We start from the raw sequence: 20,752 nt of genomic DNA on the forward strand, positions 1-20,752 counted from the left end.
GTGAATACAGTCCCAATAATCCAGCAGCACAGTGTCATTCACCCCTGGGGAGGGGTGGGGTGCAGCATGGTGTTATTTGCCCCAGGGAAGGGGAGTGCAGTACAGTGTTATTTGCTCCAGGGAGGGGGGGGGGGTGCAGCATGGTGTTATTTGCCCCTGGGGAGGGGGGTGCAGCACAGTGTTATTTGCCACAGGGAGAGGGTTGCAAAACATTGTTATTTGCCCCTGGGTGGGGACTGCAGCAGTATTATTTGCCCCTGGGGAGGGGGGTTGCAGCACAGTGTTATTTGCCCCTGGGGAGGAGTGGACCCTGTGCTATGTACCCACCCCACGGGAAAGGGGCGGTGATTCACTCTGTGATTTGCCCCTGGGTTCTGCACTCCCTGGGCTGAGCTCCTGCTCCAGTTGTTGCCAAGTTTCAATGAGCACGAGTTGGAGAGGCGGGATGTGATGGGTATTTACGGTGGGTGGTTTGTTTTGCCGGGCCGGTTTATGCGAGTATTTACGGAGTCGGCTCATTTCTGTTTAAACCAATGACATCACTCAGTGACTTAACTCGACACGGTGCCAATTTCTGGCGGGAAAATGTAGCGAGTGCCGGAGATAGATACATACACCCACACGGGAGACTGGGAGACAGATACATACACCTACACGGGAGACGGTACATACACCCACACGGGAGACGGTACATACACCCACACGGGAGACAGATACATACACCCACACGGGAGACAGGGAGACAGGTACATACACCTACACGGGAGACTGGGAGACAGATACATACACCTACACGGGAGACTGGGAGACAGATACATACACCCACACGGGAGACTGGGAGACAGATACATACACCCACACGGGAGACTGGGAGACAGGTACATACACCTACACGGGAGACGGTACATACACCCACACGGGAGACAGATACATACACCCACACGGGAGACTGGGAGACAGGTACATACACCTACACGGGAGACTGGGAGACAGATACATACACCCACACGGGAGACTGGGAGACAGATACATACACCCACACGGGAGACTGGGAGACAGGTACATACACCCACACGGGAGACAGTACATACACCCACACGGGAGACTGGGAGACAGGTACATACACCTACACGGGAGACAGTACATACACCCACACGGGAGACTGGGAGACAGGTACATACACCCAACGCTGGCTGGGGGGAGGAGATACACACACCCGGGGGGAGGGGAAGACAGATAGATATAACTGGGAGGAAGGGGGAGAGAGACAGACAGACACAGATAGATAGATAGAAAGCGGGGTGAGAGGGAGAGACATCTGGAAGGAAGGAGAAATATTTAACCGGGTGGGGCGAGAAAGCAGAGTGCTGCTGGTTTTACAGATCCCTCCCTCATGGTGCTCCTCCGGGAGGGGATTTGTCCTGGAGCCACCGCTCAACTCATCCAGGCTTTGAGGGACCAGAATGTAGTAACAGGTAAGGAGAAAGCGGGAAACCATGTCCCCTCTCCACTCATCCCTGATACACGCAAAGGTACACTTACATTATGTTGCTTTTCACAACCTCAGGAAGACTCCTGCCGCTCACAGGCCTGTTGAAGCATAAACCCTGTAAATGCTGCACGGAGTGTTTTTGTAGAAGAACTGTCACGCCTCAACTTGAGTTGCACCTTAACTCCCCATGCAAGCTGAATCTCGCCAGCCTTTTAGCTCGCTGCAATTCAGTTGGTGACAGTAAGGATTGGACGCGCTCCAATGTTGCTTTTTTTTCACGTCAGCAACCCAGAAGAAACTGTTCTCTTTTATCACTTTGTTGGTGACGGGAAAGGGCTGTTTGACATGAGGGAACGTGGGTGATTGAAAATGTAATTAAAACTTTAGGAATCTGCCTGAACAGAGTAGGTAGACCACCCCCAATAAAAATACAGAAATCTTCACCTGCCCCTGACTTCTAATCGTTAAGTGCCTTAGGATGATATCCTCTTTAAAGATGCAATATGAGCGTGAACAGGGTTTATCCCATGGCTTGGTTTCCAATTCAGTTCTGGTTTAATTCTGTCACAAGTCGTCCACCTCTTTTAGTTTCAAGGACCTGAGTTTTTTTTTCAGATTCACAGGATGTAGGTCTCACTAGCAAGGCCAGGATTTATTACTGCTACCTGATTCCACATGGCTGTGGGTCTGAAGCCACATGTAGATCAGACGAGGAATGCAGATTTCCCTCCCTAAATGATATTAGTGAACCAGATGGGTTTTACAGTCACCAGTGGTTACATACAGCTGTGCAGTATAGACACAGACCCTTCGATGCAACTCGTCCATACCGACCAGATATCCTAAACAAATCTAGTCTCATTTTGCCAACATTTGACCCATGTCCCTCTAAACCTACCCTATTCATATACCTATCTGAATACATTTTAACTGTTGTAATTGTACCAGCCTCCACCACTTCTGTGTGACAAAGTTGCCCCTTGGATCCGTTTTAAATCTTCACCCTCTCACCTTAAACATTTGCACTCTAGTTTTGGACTTCCCCAACTGGGAAAAGTTCTTGCCTATTTACCCTAACCATGCCTCTTATGATTTTATAAACCAGTATAAGATCACCCTTCAGCCTCTGGCACTCAAGGGAAAACAGCCCCAAGCCTATTCAGTCTCTCCCTATAACTCAATCCTTCCAACCTGGCCACATGCGTGTAAAATCTGAACCCTTTCAAGTTTCACAATATCCTTCCTCTGGCAGAACGACTAGAATTGCACACAGCGTTCTCAGTGTAGCATAACCAATCTGTTTAGAGCAACACGGTGGCTCAGTGATTAGCACTGCAGCCTACAGCGCCAGGGACCTGGGTTTGATTCCAGCCTCAGGCGACTGCCTATGTGGAGTTTGCACATTCTCTCTATGGGTTTCCTCCAGGTGTTCCGGTTTCCTCCCACAATTGAAGGATGTGCAGGTCAGGTGAATTGGCCATGCTAAATTGCCCATAGCGTTAGGTGCATTAGTCAGAGGGAAATGGGTCTGGGTAGGTTACTCTTCAGAGGGTCGGTATTGAGTTGTTTCCACACTGTAGGGAATCTAATCAATGTCATCTACTACCACAACATAACCTCCCAACTCCTATACTCAATACGTGGTCACTGCTAAACTAGCTTTTAATTCCAGATTTATTTTAATGGATTGAAATTTCGCTGTTGATCGCAATGGGATTTGAGCCATGTCCCCAGAACATTAGGCCGACTCTCTGGATTATTAGCTGAGTGATGTGACCACTACTCCACCTACCCTTTGATGTACTGTATGCCATCACATGACTTCTGGTCCACACAAATGAGCCGTGCACGATCTGTCTCATGCTGATCAGGGACAAGAATAGTACATTAACTTCATGAAGGTACCTCACTGGGGCTGCTGAGTTTGGGATTAAGGATGTGATACCCCCTAATCGAGACTCATGCTCACTTCAATCTTTTTCAGTTGTGCAATTGGCATCTGCAGATATTGAAGACCTGGCGCAGAAATGTTCTGTTTCCTACAAGGTAATTGATTGATTTGTCATGTGTTCTGAAGTACAGTGAAAAGCTTTGTTTATGAGCAATACAGGCAGTTCATGGTTAGCAAGATGTGTAGATCAGAGGTTGTAGAAAGACTTAGACAGAGTCATATAGATTACATTGTACAGAGACCAATGTTAGCAAGATCAGTATTATTCAAGGCTAGAGAGTCCATTCATTAGTCTAATAACGGCTGGGAAGAGGCTGTTCCAGACCCTGTTGGTGCATGTGTTCAGGCTTCTGTACCTTCTGCCTGATGGAAGAGGTTGTAGGAGAGCATTACCGGTATGTGATGGGTCTTAGATGATGATGGCAGCATTTCCGTGGCAACGAGCCATGTGAGTAGAGTCCGTGGATGGTCTGGGCTGTGCACACAACCTTCTGTAGTTTCTTACGGCCCTGGGCAGTGCAGTTACCATACTGGGCCATTCTGAACCCGGTCAGAATGCTCTCAGTGGTGCACCTGTAGAAGTTGGTGAGGTTCCTTATGGACATGCCGAATTCCCTGAGCTGCCTGAAGAGGTGTAATACCTTCTCGGCCGTCGCATCTACATGGGAAGTCCAGGACAGATCATCGGTTTTCATCACTCTGAGGGACTTGATGCTCTCCATCCTCTCAACCTCCACTCCGTTATGTAGTTAGGGGCGTGTTCTCCTTCTTTCTTTCTGAAGTCAATGATGAATTATTTAGTTTTGCCAGTGTTGAGAGAAATGTTGTTTTCATTGTACCAAGTCACCATGGGCACTGTTTTGAATGTTGATACCAGCTTGATAGTATAAAGACACCCAGTTTAATATTTGAGATCTGCGTGTGTTAAATCTTTATAATTTATTGATAGTTACCAAGGAATTATCACCTGGAGTTAATGAGCACTGCACTAGCTTAGAGCAGGTTGGCATTTTAAAGGGTTTTCCGATTGTGAGGCATCACTGGCAAGGCCAGCATTTATTGTTGACCCTCAGTTTCCCTGAGTCAGGGCTTGATAGAATTGAGTGGATTAGTAGAGGTTTTCAGAGAGCAGTTAAGAATCATCCACATAGATATGGGAAAATAATCATGTACAGTGCAGGTTTCCTTCTCCAAAGGATAGCAGTGACCTATCTCCTTCAATGACTTGGTGTCACATCATACTTTGTTTTCTAATACACACTGAGACAAACATCAACTGTACTTGGACAACGTTCAACTCTGAAAGACGTTCTTTGGTCTACCCGAAACTTGTTGGTCTTCCAGAACAAGGAGTTGATGACCTTGACTGAATTTTGCAGACTGGCTCCTTGCAAGGTCCAGGACTACGTGCTGAGAGATACAGTAAAGTTTGGGGTAACTGCCGCCAAGGCACATTGGGCAAGGACCACTGTCTGAGGTCCTTCTGCGAAATCAAATGGGGATCTGTTTGGCTGTCGGACCTTTCCAGTGCCTCAAATATATGTAAATGTGTTCAAGTAAGAGATGTCTTTGGTTCATTTGGATAGAGTCAAACTCCAATGTTGGTTTGTTTCCTTGATATGCTTCTGTACAGAACCAAACTCTGTTTGTGACTATGTATTGTGTGTGTGTGTGTGTATAATATAAAAAAAAATTTTATGAGTAAGGTATATTTTTGAAGTAAAAACAAAAAAGTACTTTGTTTACGATACTCCTGTGAAATGCATTGAGACATTAAAGGCACTATATAAATAAAGAGGAACCTCGATTATCCGAGTTTTGGATTATCCGGACACAGTTGCAAGGTCCGGATGCTTGGCAAAGATTTGTTATCCAAACAAAATACTCCCCGTCCGTGTCGTTTGGATAATCAAGACTGCTCTGTATAAGTTGTTATTGCAGTCATTTGGTTGTCAGCAATCTGGCAACCTGTCGTTTGGAGCTTTCCAGAGTTTGTTTTTAATTGAAATCGAATTCTTTAACCGCCAAGATGGAGTTTGAATGTGGACTGTTGTGTTGTTTGTTTTCAGTGCTGTTTCTGGATATCTGCTCGTGGTGTGTTTGCTAATACTGAAACGTTTTGTCTCCCCAGACATTGGTCGCTGTGAGGCGGGTGCTGCTTGCCCAGTATTCCCCCTTCCCTTCCAATGGGGCAGATCTCTATGAGGAGCTGCTGGCTTCCACGGCCATCTTGTCAACTGGTAACCGGAGGTACGAGTTTCAGACGTACCACATCCTGAGGGGACTAGGCTGGGTGGGTGCTAAAATAATCTTTCTCCTTGAAGGAAAGACTAGAACTAGAGGATACAATTTAAAAATAGTCACTTTCTATTTAACAGGGAGGCTGTGAAACTCTCTTCCCCAGAGAGCGGTGGAGGTGGGTCATTGGATATTTTTAAGACAGAGGGAGAGAGATTCTTGTCAAACGAGGGCAGCGAAGTGTATAGTGGGTTCAGCAGGAATGTGGATTGAGGCAATGATCCTATCAGCCATCATCTTATTGTATAGCAGAGCAGGATTGAAGGCCCGAATGGCCTTCTCCTAATTCACATGTTCACTTCTATGCAGGTAATGTAATTTGCTTCCATTAGGGTACTTTACATGATATGCTAATATTTTGTAATCTTTCATAATATCAGAAACTGGGTGCAGATACTTTGGTGTTGAAAAATCCAACAGATGTTTTGCTACAGCCATCTTTTGTACAAAAACATTACCAGCCCAGGCATATAGTGTCTGGGCTCATATTTAAGCTGTACAATTACAACATGTATTCAGTAGTCTATCAAGCTTCAAGTGATCCAAGATAAGATGGAATCTGGAGCCTTTATATCTGCCATCAGGTCACTTGCTGTGATACAGTGATAATGCAATGGCATGTTTCTTAAAGGTATATGACCGTGAGACATAAAATACTGTTAGATATGACACGACACACCTTAAAGGAAAGCTGGAATGTTGTACGTTAGGAACAGGAGTGGGCCATCTCGATTCCTTCAGCATGTCCCATCATTCAGTAAGATTGTGGCTGATCAACTCTGGTTATCCATCTTCATTCCATAGCCTTTACAATCTCTACCTGACCAAGAGCTTTCCATTTCAGTTCCAAACTGTTCATCTGTCCCATGAAAATCTCTTTGGAAGGGTGTTCCAGACAGCTACCTTTTTCTGTGAACAAAAGCCCCTTTCTGTGAATAAAAGCTAGTGCCGATGCAGCGGGCTGAATGGTCTCCTTCAGCCCTGTAATCATTCTGTGAAATCTTCCTGTTTCACTTCAATTACCTACCTTCCATTTTAGCAATATATGCCCTCTTACTGAATTCTACCACCAAAGGGAACAGCTGTCCTGCATATATGTCCTATTGCATCCTTAATTAGCAATAAGGTGACCCTTCAAGCTGCTCAATTCTGAAGGAAATCTAGGCCAAATTTATGTAACCGGTGCTCCTAATTTAACTCCTTAAATCCTGGGATCATTTGTGCTGTACGTACTGCAAACCCCATCCTGTTTTCTGCTCATTCACACAAAGGCAGAAGGAGCAGCAGACAACAGTGCAGACAGTCTAAGGTTTACCTTGCTAATGTCCAGGTACTCCTGGGCATTTTGCACAGATTTATCGTGAGATGAAAGAGTACAGCTAGGTCAGTGAGCAGTGTTGATCTGAGACTGGGAGGGACTGAGGTAGAGTATAGGAACTGGGTAACAAGTTATTGAGCATTCTGTTTATATGTTCCTTATGTACCCTGCATTTACTCCACAATCACAGGCTACCAATGACCTTCCTTCCCTCCCATGTGTGCCTACCTGACCTCGGTGTGTACATTGTGGTTCTTGGCGAAATCGCAATTTAATACCTGAGTAACTTTCTCCTTCACTTTTGACTCTGTCTTTCAAGATATAATGCAGAGCTAAGCACCCCTCTTTCTGTGGTTCTGACTTTTGAATTTTTTCTTTCGCATTGGGACTTGAAACCTAGATGGTTTTCATTTTGATTTTAGTTGAATAAAGTCTCCATCTTCTGTTACTCACTCTGATCTGTACAAGTCACACCAAGAGAACAGGGGGTGGTCGGGCTGAACCTCTGGGCTTTGCCAGGTTTGAATACTGGGTGTCCAGTAGCTTCAGCCAGCTTCCAAAAGTGGTCAGGCAATTGGAGCAGTGGGTCATGACTTGGCCGTGTTGAGGACAGGTTTGGGAGGGGTTGGGATGGAGTGCTGGATTTGGCAGGGTGAAGCGGGGTAGGGTGGTGGATTTGGCAGGGTGAAGCGGGGTAGGGTGGTGGATTTGGCAGGGTGAGGAGGGGCGGGTGCTGGATTTGGCAGGGTGAAGCGGGGTAGGGTGGTGGATTTGGCAGGGTGAAGCAGGGTAGGGTGGTGGATTTGGCAGGGTGAGGAGGGGCGGGGTGCTGGATTTGGCAGGGTGAAGCGGGGTAGGGTGGTGGATTTGGCAGGGTGAAGCGGGGTAGGGTAGTGGATTTGGCAGGGTGAGGAGGGGCGGGTGCTGGATTTGGCAGGGTGAGGAGGGGCGGGGTGCTGGATTTGGCAGGGTGAGGAGGGGCGGGTGCTGGATTTGGCAGGGTGAAGCGGGGTAGGGTAGTGGATTTGGCAGGGTGAGGAGGGGCGGGTGCTGGATTTGGCAGGGTGAGGAGGGGCGGGGTGCTGGATTTGGCAGCTATTGGGGTCTCATTTTTTGACCCCATGCCAAAAGATTGCATACTAATGGAATTTACAAAGTTCACTCATCACCTCCATGTTGAACAAGAGTTTTGGCTGCACCACTTTGTTTTTCTGTTGCATTGAGAAGTTTGGATTGACCTCTCTCTCACTCACCCACTCTGTTAGAATAATGCAAAACTGTCGTGTGATCCCCAGCTAGAGTATTGTGTCCGTTCATTGGCACTGCATTTGAGGAGGATGTGAGTGCATTGGAGGGAGTGCAGGGGTGGTTCGTGAGAATGGTCCAGGAATGAGGAATTTTATTTCATGAAGATGGTTTCCTCTAACCTGAGAGGATTCCTAGCTGAAGAATTCAGACTCATGAGAGGCTGGGACTCAGTAAATAAGGTGTTCCGATTCCTGAAAGAATCAAGAACAAGTTGGCACAGATTTAATTTTAATTAATAAAAGAAGCAAAAGTAATGTGGGGAAAATAAGTGAGACATTCATTGGAAAGCTGGCACTAATGCGATGGGTTAAATGGCGTCCTGTAAGAAGGCTGTGATTCTGTCTGGTTATGTTCAGTGCTGCTTGTGATTTGTTTTCTGTGTTGACTGCAGCCTGGATGCATTCCTGGACTCGGGCCTTTACACTGGAGAGGTAACGGAGTTTGTCGGAGCACCAGGCAGTGGTAAGACACAGGTAAGGACCGTTTAATCTTTAACAGCAAACGTGCTGTAAGGTGTGACTGATGTCTTGCTGTGATTGCGGGTCAGCTCACACAACAATGGCCTCTAAAAACCAACCTGCCCCTGAACCTCCACAGCCAACGCCAGCAAAGATCTCAGCCTGCTGTAGCCACCACTGGGCTGACCCTGAAATGTCCGCTAGGCTAAGTGCAGACCCTAGCACAATGTATCATTGTTGTCAGGGAGCTGGAATACCCTCATCTCCTAATAGTATTTCTTTTGTTGTTTTCTTCTGGAGGGCAAGGCATGGCCCAGGGTAGGCCTCAAAGGGAGGCAGAGGGAGGTGTGGACAGACACAACTGATAGGTATTCCAGATAGTTTTTGACATCTTTTGTTGATACCACTTTGTACCTAGGGAGCAGACCATCTCAGTTGTGGAATCAAAAATCTGTTCATATATGTGAGAGGTTACTCTGTGAGGGGTCTCTATCAGAGGTGCAGCCATGTGGGAGTGGGAGTGGGAGAGAGGCTGACCTGTCCACCATCCATATTACCCACTGCCAGGTGTTGCCCTGGCAACCAGCCCATACCAAAGTGGAGGGATTGTCTCTGTGGACTTCAGTGCCTGTTTTCCCCCTGCCCTTCCCAACCCCACTCTGCTGACCGGATATTGATACAGAGAGTTACACCGTTTATTTCCAGGGACCAATTGGCCTGTGACCAGCCAAACCGAGTACCCAGCTGCCTCCACCCTCTGCTACTGAGCAGCGGGGAGAGAATGGCCCAGGGCAGTGTGATGGAGCTGGAAAAACTGGCACTGCCAGTTGGCAGTATGACCTTCCACATTAGTGTCCTACCATGCCCACTCCATTGGAGGGTAAACCGGGCAAGTGTTTCAAGATAATTCATGATTCCTGCCATCTCTTGGTTGTGTGATGGTTTTTCAGCCTATGTCATAGAACCCCTAGAGTGCAGAAAGAAGCTATTCGGCCCATCGAGTCCACACTGACTCTTCAAAGAGACCTAGCTATCCAGACCCAGTCCCCTGACCCTCTCCCTATAACCCTGCATTTCCCATGACTAACCCACCTAACTGATCCCTGGACACTATGGCCAATTCACCTGACCTGCACATCTTTGGACTGTGGGGGGAACCTGGAGCACCGAGAGGAACCCACGCAGACATGGAGAATGTGTAAACTCACACAGACAGTTACCTGAGACCAGAATTGAACCTGGGTCCCTGTTCACCGTATCTTGTGAACACAATCCTCTGCGAGCTTATGTCAGTGAATGTTTGTGGGAGCTGGGCTTTAGGGACTGAGTTTGTGTTTCAGCAGCCTCACCCCTCGTGTCACTTACTGTTAAAGGTATGCCTCAGCTTGGCGGTGAACATAGTGTGTGAACTGAAGCAGAGAGTGCTCTACATCGATTCAACTGGGGGACTGAGTGCCTCTCGCCTTCTGCATCTGATCCAAGAGCAGGTGAACAACTTGGAAGGACAGGTAGGAAAAGGCTCCACTTCCACTCAGGTTCGAGTCTGCATTCCCTTACATTCCAAAAAAAGTCTGTTTAATTAAAGAAGGTCAGACTCTAACCTCACACCTTTAATGTATTGACTGAACTGAGATAACACTTTTTTTTATAGAACCTTAAGTTATTTTGTGACTGAGACTGGAAGTTCTGGGATTTGCATATTAATGATTTGAAACCTGCAACCCATTCTAAAAGATGAAAGACTTAACAATAATCTAGGTTTGGTCCAGATTTTGTTTCAGTTGCATGGCACTGGGATCGTTTGCTATAAATTCTGTGTATTCTGATCCTGCTCCACAGCTACCTGATGAAGGAGCAACGCTCTGAAAGCTAGTGCTTCCAAATAAACCTGTTGGAGTATAACCTGGTGTTGTGTGATTTTTAACTTTGTCCACCCCAATCCAACACCGGCACCTTCACCTCCACGTCATGTTTAATTCTAGTTAGAAAGTATCTCGTTGTCTGTGTACAACATTGGGGGCATGGTGGGTGCTTTTTAATTGCAAAGCGTTTGGTTTTTCCCCCTTCCTTCCCCTCCTTTGTCACAATTGTGTCCCTCTCCCTCTCTGTCCTCCCTCCCTGTTTCACAGAGTGAAGCTCTCCAGCGGATTGAAGTGGTGCGTGTGTTTGAAGTGTACCGCCTGCTGGATGTACTGCAGGACTTCAGGACAGGCTTCACACATCAGGTAGGGAGCAGGAAGGGTACTGGAGGTGGTGGGGAACACAGGTGAGGGCTGGGGGATGGATATCAGGGGTATTGAACTTTACATATCTTCCCGTCAGCTCTCCAAGGCTCGTTTCCCTTCCGTTCATGGGTGGCCGTTCCCGAGATCCCCTTTCCCCACCCACCCCATTGACTCCATACTGCTCACTCCTATTGTTTCTGCAGGTGACCGGTGCTCGCTGCTCAGTGAAAGCTGTAGTGATCGATTCGGTCTCTGCTCTGCTCTCCTCCATCTTGGGAGGTCATCAACTCGAAGGTGAGATGCCGTATCAAAGGCTCCGAAAGTTTGGCTGGGTCCGGCTTCGATGAGTTTAAGCTCGGCAAATGAGCTTGGTTTGTGCCTGCAGCTCACTCCCAATCTCACCACCAGGGGCCAGGGTGTTCGGAGAGACAGCTTCTATGTACCAGGACTGAAAGGGTCTTGAGAATAGGTTGACTGGACTTAGTTTACAATCCTTTCAAGTACAAAAGATTGAAGAAGCCACAAATTTGAGGTGTTTGGGATCATTAGAAGAGAGAGAGAACCATTATTTTCCAGAGCAAGGTGTCAAGACCTCAAAATTAACATTGGGGGTGATGTGTAGTGTCACTTCAGAAGGAAGTAGGAACATTTTTCCTCAAAAGCTGCTGGGCTGAGTTCATTGAAACTTCGAAGCTGAGACTGATACACTTTTATTTGCGACAATTGTTCAAGGGTATGAAGCCATGGTAGGTAAGTGAGACTTAGATGCAAACCTGTCAAGATCTTAAATGAAAAATTGGCGAATAGGCTGGAGGGCTGAATGGCCTACTCCCAGATTAGATTAGATTCCCTAAGTGTGGCCCAGGAAGTCCACACTGACGCTCCGAAGAGTAATCCACCCAGACCCATTCCCCAACATTTACCCCTGACTAATAGACCTAAACTATGGGCAATTTAGCATGGCCAATTCACCTGACCTGCACATGTTTGGATTGTGGGAGGAAACCGGAGCACCCGGAGGAAACCCACGCAGACACGGGAGAAGGTGCAAACTCCACACAGACAGTCGCCTGAGGCGGGAATCGAACCAGTGTCTCTGGTGCTGTGAGGCAGCAGTGCTAACCACTGTGCTGCCCCTTTCCCAGGTATTTAGCAGCTATGTTAGGTGCAGCATCAGTCCGGGAGCAGGTCAGCCACTGAGCCCTTCCGGTCGGGATTGTGAACGGGACACACAATGCTGGCCAGGAAAGTCGTAGCAGCCCCTCGAGCTAATTGAGGTGATGGCAGCAGGAGGTTGTTTCCTCCGAACGTGGGTGAAGGGAGCCGGGAGGAGTTGAGATACAGTGAGGGACAGCACTGGCAGTGAGCTGAGGCCAGGGGGCCCATGATTAGCCATGAATGACCTGATTTAGCATTACGGTCACTCCAGCGGTCACCAGGAATCACAAATTAGTTTCCAGGTTATTCTTGTGAGTAATAGTGAGGTGAGAAAAGTCAGAGCAATGTTAAATAAATTGCACTTCTAATCATTTCTTAATTGCTGATGGGGCAGGAGTGTAGGGATATATAATTGACAGTGAAGGATCACTCACTTAGGTCATGTGTCTTCCTGTGATTGTTGAGGGAGGATATATACTTCCTAGTTGGGAGACCAATGATGGGAATATGGCTGCAAATCACTTAATGATCTGCCTGGAATCAGAAATCTGATGTATACATAAAGTAGCCAGGATTGTGGTTATGCTATTCAGTAACCAGCTGCCAACATACTCCACCTTTCCCTGAGTGGACAAGTCAAAGAAAACTAGGAGGAGATGGCAGCATAATGGTAATGTCACTGGACTACTGATTCAGAGATGAAAGGAATTATTCTGGGGATATGGGTTCAGTTCCCAATTTGGGAGCGAGTGGAATTTACCCTCAAGTAATTCAAGCAATAAAAAGGAATCTGCAATTGAAAGTTAGTCAGGACAACTACAAAACTATCACTGATAGTTCAAAGCCCATCTGGTTCACGAACGTCCTGTGGGGACGTAAATCCTCTATCCTGGCCTACCTGTGACTCAAGGCTCACAACAATGGGGTTGACTCTTAATTGCCCTCTGAAATAAGCTATTCAGGAAATTGGGGAATGTACAGCAAATGCTGGCATTGTCAGTGACACTGGCATCCTGTAGTCAGTCATAGAGATGTACAGCACAGAAACACACCCTTCAGTCCAAATCGTCCATGCCAACCAGATATCCTAACCTAATTTAGTCCCATTTGTCAGCAATTAGCCCCTATCCCTCTAAATCCTTCCTATTCATATACCCATCCAGATGCCTTTTAAATGTTGTAATTGTACCAGCCTTCACCACATCCTCTGGCAGCTCATTCCATATACACACCACCTTCTGTGTGAAAAAAATTTCCCCTTAGGTCCCTTTTAAATTTTACCCTCTCACCCAAAACCTATGCCCTCTAGTTCTGGACTCCCTGACCCCAGGGAAAAGACTTTGTCCATTTAACCATGCCCTACCCTATTTTTTAAACTTCTGTAAGGTCACCCCCTCAGCCTCCAACACTCCAGGGAAAACAGCCCCAGCCTGTTCAGCCTCTCCCTGTAGCTCATATCCTCCAACTTTGGCATATTCCTTGTAAATCTTTTCTGAACCCTTTCAAGTTTCACAATATCTTTCCAATAGAAAGGAGACCAGAACTGCACGCAATATTCCAACAGTGGCCTAACCAATGTCCTGTACAGCCGCAACATGACCTCCCAACTCAGGTCAGAGTACTCAATACTCTGACCAATAAAGGAAAGCATACCAAACGCCGCCTTCTCTATCCTATCTACCTGCGACTTCACTTTCAAGGAGCTGTGAACCTACACTCCAAGGTCTCTTTGTTCAGCAACACTCTCTAGGACCTTACCTTTAAGCGTATAAGTCCTGCTCTGATTTCCTTTTCCAAAATGCAGCACCTCACATTTATCTGAATTAAACTCCATCTGCCGCTCGTCAGCCCATTGGCCCATCTGGTCCAGATCCTGTTGTAATCTGAGGTAACCTTCTTCACTGTCCACTACACCTCCAATTTTGGTGTCAACTGCAAACTTATTAACTATACCTCCTATGTTCACAATCAAATCATTTATATAAATGACAAATTGTGGTGGACCCAGCACCGGTCCTGTGGCACTCCACTGGTCACAGGCCTCCAGTCTGAAAAAAGAAATCCTCCGCCACCACCTTCTGTCTTCTACCTTTGAGCCAGTTCTGTATCCAAATGGCTGGTTCTCCCTTTATTCCATGAGATCTAATCTTGCTAACCAGTCTCCCATGGGGAACCTTGTTGGATGCCTTACTGAAGTCCATATAGATCACGTCTGCCACTGTGCCCTCATCAACCCTCTTCAAAAAACTCAATCAAGTTAGTGAGGCATGATTTCCCATGCACAAATCCATGTTGACTACTCCTATCAGTCCTTGCATTTCCAAATACATGTACATCGTGTCCCTCAGGATTCCCTCCAATAACTTGCCCACCACCAATGTCAGACTCATTGGACTATATTTCCCTGGCTTGTCCTTACTACCTTTCTTAAATAGCAGCACCACGTTAGCCAACCTTCAGTCTTCCTACACCTCACCTGTGACTATCGATGCTACAAATATCTCAGCAAAGGGCCCAGCAATCACTTCACTAGCTTTGCACAGAGTTCTGGGGTACACCTGATCAGGTCCTGGGGATTTATCCACCTTTATGCGTTTCAAGACATCCTCTGTAATATGGATATTTTTCAAGATGTCACCATCCATTTCCCCACATTCTATATCCTCTATGTCCTTCTCCACAACAAACACTGATGCAAAATACTCGTTTAGTATCTACCCCATCTCCTGCAGTTCCACACAGGCTGTCTTGCTGATCTTTGAGGGGCCCTATTCTCTCCCTAGATACCCTTTGTCCTTAATGTATTTATAAAAGCCTTTTGGATTCTCCTTAACTCTATTTGCCAAAGCTATCTCATGTTCCCTTTTTGCCCTCCTGATTTCCCTCTTAAGTATACTCCTACTGCCTTTATACTCTTCTAAGGATTCACTCGATCTATCCTGACTATACCTGACATATGCTTCCTTCTTCTTCTTAAAATCTCAATTATGGTCATTGTCCCCAAAGTGACACCTCAGTCACCTGCCCTGCCTTATTTCCCAAGAGTAGGTCAAGTTTTGCACCTTCTCTAGTAGGTACATGCACATAGTGAATCAGAAAATTTTCTGGTACACACTTAGCAAATTCCTCTCCATCTAAACCCTTAACACGATGGCAGTCCCAGTCTATGTTTGGAAAGTTAAAATCCCCTACCATAATCACACTATTATTCTGACAGACAACTGAGATCTCCTTACAAATTTATTACTCAATTTCCCACCGACTATTGGAGAGGGGGGGGTGGGAGACTATAAAAGAAGAAAGGAAAGGTACAGGGAAATAGTCAATAGATAACAGAAGGTCCCAGTGTAGGAGATGTCAGAAGTTCAATAAGAAGGCCTAGATTTTGTTTTTTCCCCCACTCCTGGGATGTGGGTGTCGCTGGCTGGTCAGTGTCTAGCTGCCCTTAAACTGAGTGTCCTGCTGGGCCATTTCAGAGAGCAGTTGAGAGTCAGCCACATTGCTGTGGGTCTGGAGTCACATGTCGGCCAGACCAGGCGAGGATGGCAAATTTCCTTCCTTGAGGGACGTTAGTGAGCCAGATGGGTTTTCTGACAAACAACAATAGTTTTGTGGTCAATTCTTAATTACAGATTTTTTTTTAAAATTGAATTCAAATTTTGCTATCTGCTGTGGTGGGATTCGAGCCCAGGTCTCCAAAACATTAGCTGAGTTTCTGGATTAATAGTGAAACGATAATACCACAAGGCCATTACCACCTCAAATACTGAATTAGCAATTTGGAGCTCATGAGTTTGACTTCTGCTGTGGCAAGTTGTAAAATTGAATTCATTAAAATCTGATCATTCATGTCTCATAACAAGAAATGACTTGTATAAACTGAATTTGAGTAAAACCCTTCAGTGGAGAAAAGACACCGAACTATAATGACTGGGTCCTCCTAATATTGGGATCCAAGAAGGGCTGAGGTTTGTCTTCCTGGAGACCGAGTCCCCATATCTCCCTGGGTCTCAGATTTGGCCATGTGTCCAATGGCATGTTCCCATCTGTGCTTTAATTAAACAATCTTCATGTGAGCCAGCAGCAGTGGTCCTACATAGGGGTTTTGCAACAATTGTGCTGAACAGAGCTAATTCCACCTGGGATTTAGGAAGCAAGTTATTTTAGAGAGGTTACCAAGTAAGGAGGTGCCATTTTGCAGCACAAATTCATTGTCCCTCAACATCTGCACGACCGGCTTTCTCTCTCAACGCTGAAGGCACCTCCTCAATTTTGAATAATCAACTTGTGTGCCTTTGTCATTTTTGTTTTGTTAGGTATGTCTCTCATGATGCAACTTGCAAGGGAACTGAAGACAATTGCCAGAGAACTGAATGTTGCTGTAATTGTGAGTAATGGAACCTCTGACATGTGGATAGATTTGTGTAACAGAAAAAAAGGCCTAACACAAAACTTTGATTGTTAAAGTACGAGGATTTATCAGAATGATACAAACGATGAGCAACTTCAGTTACTCTGACCAGAGAATGTTAAGTGGAGATTTAATGGAAGTGACCAGAATTATGAATGGTTTTCTTGGAGTAATTGAAAATGAACTGTTTTCACAGGAAGCTTGTTCAGTAATGAGGGAGCACAGATATAAAAACCAGAAGGAAGAGAACTTATTTTTTGCAATCAGTTAGTGTGGTCTGCAATGCTTTATCTGGAAGGATGATATAAGCATATTTAACAGCAATTTCCAATTGGATAAGTACATAAAAATCCTCTTTTACAGGTTAAAAAAAAAGCTGAACACCTGAGCTGAATTAGATAGCTCTTTCAGAGAGATTGCATTGTCACATTGGGCAAAATGGCCTCCTCCGATGCTGTTTGGACAGACCAGTGTTGGATGTGAAGAAAATTTCTCGGTTAAATGTCGGAATAACTGAAACCGTTGTTTTTACTCCCCTCCGTTCCCTCGTGACTAACTCCATAACAACCATCTGAGATTAAACCAGTCTGACATGACTTTGTGTCATATTTGAGCCCAAGATGCGTATCCATCTGTGCATCAACACCATCAAAAAGGATGTCTGATTCCATCTCACTAACATTGCCTGGCTCCACTCTTTGCTAACCTCACCAGCTGCTGAAGCCATGGTTTATGTCTTTGTTATTTGTAGACTTGACCATTCCAAAGCTCTTCAGGCTAGCTTCCCACATTCTAATTTGATTAAAATACATATGAACCAGGTTAGACACCGCCTTGTAAGGGCCTTCTAAGAACAAAAAAAGGTTGACAGACATGTGTAAAGGAAACATTTTATGGTCCTTTCTGGATGTGACGACACACTCCAGCCTGTGTGGTACCCACTGATCGCTGAAGACCTCATTCATGGTGGTGGACCCCACACGTTCACCTCCATGGATATTCGAGTGCAGATGTTTCCACAGAAGAGAGCCAGGCAGTTGGGTGCTCTCTTCTCCTGCCTCAACCTGTTGATGACAACTTTCTCCATTTCCCACATTCCAACCTTTAGTCTGGAGGTCCCAAACCCCTGGTTTAACTCTCACCGAGTTCAGATCGCCTGTCAGGACCAATCTCGCTTGCCCCCAACTTTGTGGATCATGGTCAAGCAATGCGCATAATTAAAAAATAATCTCAACCTTGTTTTCAAATCCCTCCCTCTTTTTCCAATCTCCTTCAGCCACATATCAGCATTCCTCCTATTCTGATATTGCGAACCTATTCTGAGCTTAAACCCTCCACAAATGGTGGTTGTCACGACCCTAGACTCTGGCCTTCCATCCCATCCCCCTCACTTTCCTCCTCTGGAATATTCCTTAAAACCTACCTCTTTGATGGCCAGCTGACCGCATGCATCTCTGTTTGTCGCTTAGTCTTCTGAGTTGTTTTATAACACTCCTGTGAAACACCTTGGTCTGTTTTTTTTATTTTAAAGGCACGTCCAAAACATTGTTCCTTTATTATTATGATTCTTATCGATTTCTTATCCAGTCTTGTGTTGTTAGATTTGTTCCTTTCCTGCAGGCATAGATTTATGTTAAGGAGAGGGGGTGGGGAGAGGGAGAGAGAGAGAGATTCCCCTTCATTTCACCTTTCACAATCACAGTACAGAACATTTTACAACTTTCGAAATGCAGTTATTTGACCTGGGAAATGTGGCAACTGATTTCCACACAGCGAGCTCTGTGAACAGCAAAGAGCTGTTGATCTGATTGTGTTCACCGATTTTTATTGACTTTTCCACACTTGCCAGGTGACCAATAGTGTGGTCCAGGACTCTGGTGGTGGTGGTGGTGGTGGAGTGAAGCCAGCTCTGGGACGCTCATGGAGTTACGTTCCTAACGTTCGTGTCCTGCTCCAGCGTGGGACAGAAGGAGCTGCTGTGCAGCCAATGAAGCGCACAGCAACTATACTGAAGTCATCTCGGCAGGTAGGGGGCGCCAGTAATCCACGGGTGTGGGGAGCTGGGGTAATGGGTGGCACTTTTCCTCCTTTTCCAGTTGTGCACTAACCCCTTGTGACATTGGCTCACTGTACATTAGTAAGTAGGGTGCGCTCTGTACATTAGTAAGATTGTCTGCTCCAAACTATGAAAACGACTGCTGTGTTATTCCCTCCCACCTTATAATTCACTGAAGCTGAAGGTAGACTCTGATCACCTTGCTATACAGGCCTGCATTGATCTAGATGAGGAGAACTAGATTGGAAGGGATGATGGTGCTGACACCACACCCTATCAGAAACATTGAGGGAGTGACTATTTCCTGATGGTGTAATTAGGATGGAGGGGCGTTGTTCCTGATAATAACTCGATCCAGACACCTACTCAAACTTTGCATGATCCAGAGCTGCCTCCATTCAGCATCTTCTGGAGAGGAAGGGGTGTCTCAGCAGCATTGTTAACATTAAGTAAATGCTATTGGTGTGAGCTTAGCTTTTCCCTTCTCCATTATCAATCCCCTCCTTTCACTTTCTGTCTTATAAGCATCTCAAAACCTGATCTCAAGTGTGTACATGTGTGTTTTATTTCCCTCAGCCCACCAGAATAAGCACAGAGTTTGACATCACTTCCTGTGGAACACTGACCACTCAAACTGCTTCCTCCCAGCATTCTACTGGTGACCTTGACAACGCAGATTGAAGCCTGGCTGGACTTTCTGTCAACAGAGAGCTGTGTGTGAATTTTGTTTTATTGCAGTGAATGTATTTGGTGGCGTTGATGAAGATTGCGGAGGAGCAGTTACATGGCAGCGCATTGTCCGTGTGCAAAGCCCATTCTTTATGTTGTGGCTGGTGTGTTAGAGTCAGCCTCCCTCCTTGTAGAGAGGTAGCAGGATGGAGAGATCTTGGAAATTTTAACAGCCTGTACAGAAGCAGGTGCATCAGACCCTTGGATTTTGTTGTTTTCAGTGTACAGCTTTATAGACTTGGCTATGGATGAAGTTGTGGTTTTCAAGGGGATGTTAAGCAGTGAATGGCTGTGTATGGTTGGCCAGATGTCTTTATGCAGCTACAACCAACAACTTGCATTCATTTATGTAACTAGTGTGAGGTTCCAGTTTAAAGGCTGCGTCCTTTGCCCCATCATAGGGAGTTGGTGGGCAGTTTAATCCTGGCACATTTTTTGGATAAATAAATCACCCTTGTGCACTAAAAAGACGCTGTTGGCATTCAGTAACTGCACAATCTGCCTTTCGAACCTTGGGAATGGGTGGATTGGAACATTGAACAGGCCAACTGTCCTGTAGCTGGAGCTGAAACCACATTAACAATGCCGGTCATACAGCACAGAAACAGCCCCTTTGGTCCAACCAGTCCATGCCAAACATAATCCCAAACTAAAGAAGTCCCACCTGCCTGCTCCTGGTCCATATCCCTCCAAACCTGCAGTGCAGGGATCCCCTGTGGCCATTCCCCTCAACAATAAGTGTACCGTTTTGGATACTATTGGGGGGTGGGGGGAGGAGTGCAGCCCCAAGTCGTGGTCCACATTGGCACCAACAACATAGGTAGGAAGAGAGATGGGGATTTAAGGAAGAAATTCAGGGAGCGAGGATGAGAAGTTGTTGGCGGATAGGATCAGGGTAAACCCTAAGGCTTTCTATAGGTATTTAAGGAATAAAAGAATGACGAGAGTAAGATTAGGGCCAATGAAGGATAGTAGTGGGAAGTTGTGTGTGGACTCAGGAGATAGGGGAAGCACTAATTTGAATATTTTTCGACAGTATTCACTCGAGAAAACGACAATGATGTCGAGGAGAATACTGAGATACAGGCTACTAGACTAGGTGGGATTGAGGTTCACAAGGAAGAGGTATTAGAAATCCTGCAGAGTGTGAAAATAGGTAAGTCCCCTGGGCCGGATGGGATTTATCCTAGGATCCTCTGGGAAGCCAGGGAGGAGATTGCCAAGCCTTTGGCATTGATCTTTAAATCGTCATTGTCTACAGGAATAGTGCCAGAAGACTGGAGGATAGCAAATGTGGTTCCCCTGTTCAAGAAGGAGAGTAGAGACAACCCTGGTAACCAAAGACCAA

The 20,752-nt window shown here is 46.0% G+C and overlaps 1 protein-coding gene across 3 annotated transcripts; it reads left to right on the top strand.

Moving 5' to 3' along the window:
- Nucleotides 1-580: 580 nt before the first annotated feature.
- Nucleotides 581-19,872, top strand: rad51d (RAD51 paralog D). Of its 3 annotated transcripts, none has more exons than XM_072589423.1 (11): nt 581-664; nt 714-1,475; nt 3,477-3,538; nt 5,575-5,693; nt 8,759-8,840; nt 10,199-10,333; nt 10,955-11,050; nt 11,254-11,344; nt 16,525-16,595; nt 18,469-18,645; nt 19,252-19,872. In XM_072589423.1, the coding sequence occupies exons 2-11, from the start codon at nt 1,394-1,396 to the stop codon at nt 19,354-19,356; spliced, it is 1,020 nt and encodes a 339-aa protein (XP_072445524.1). In that variant the 5' UTR covers nt 581-664; nt 714-1,393; the 3' UTR covers nt 19,357-19,872. The 3 variants fall into 3 exon arrangements, with proteins under 3 accessions (XP_072445524.1, XP_072445523.1, XP_072445525.1); XM_072589424.1 differs by lacking the exon at nt 581-664 and adding an exon at nt 668-688 and having other exon boundaries at nt 747-1,475; XM_072589422.1 differs by having other exon boundaries at nt 589-1,475.
- Nucleotides 19,873-20,752: the final 880 nt, after the last annotated feature.

Source organism: Chiloscyllium punctatum, chromosome 19, assembly GCF_047496795.1.
Source record: "Chiloscyllium punctatum isolate Juve2018m chromosome 19, sChiPun1.3, whole genome shotgun sequence".
NCBI classification, from domain to species: domain Eukaryota; kingdom Metazoa; phylum Chordata; class Chondrichthyes; order Orectolobiformes; family Hemiscylliidae; genus Chiloscyllium; species Chiloscyllium punctatum.

Coding starts and splice junctions, on each gene's coding strand:
- rad51d (XM_072589423.1), top strand. CDS start 1,394: ATGGTGCTCCTCCGGGAGGGGATTTGTCCTGGAGCCACCGCTCAACTC. Junction 10,334..10,954: donor TGAACAACTTGGAAGGACAG/GTAGGAAAAGGC, acceptor CCTGTTTCACAG/AGTGAAGCTCTCCAGCGGAT. Junction 18,646..19,251: donor TACTGAAGTCATCTCGGCAG/GTAGGGGGCGCC, acceptor TATTTCCCTCAG/CCCACCAGAATAAGCACAGA.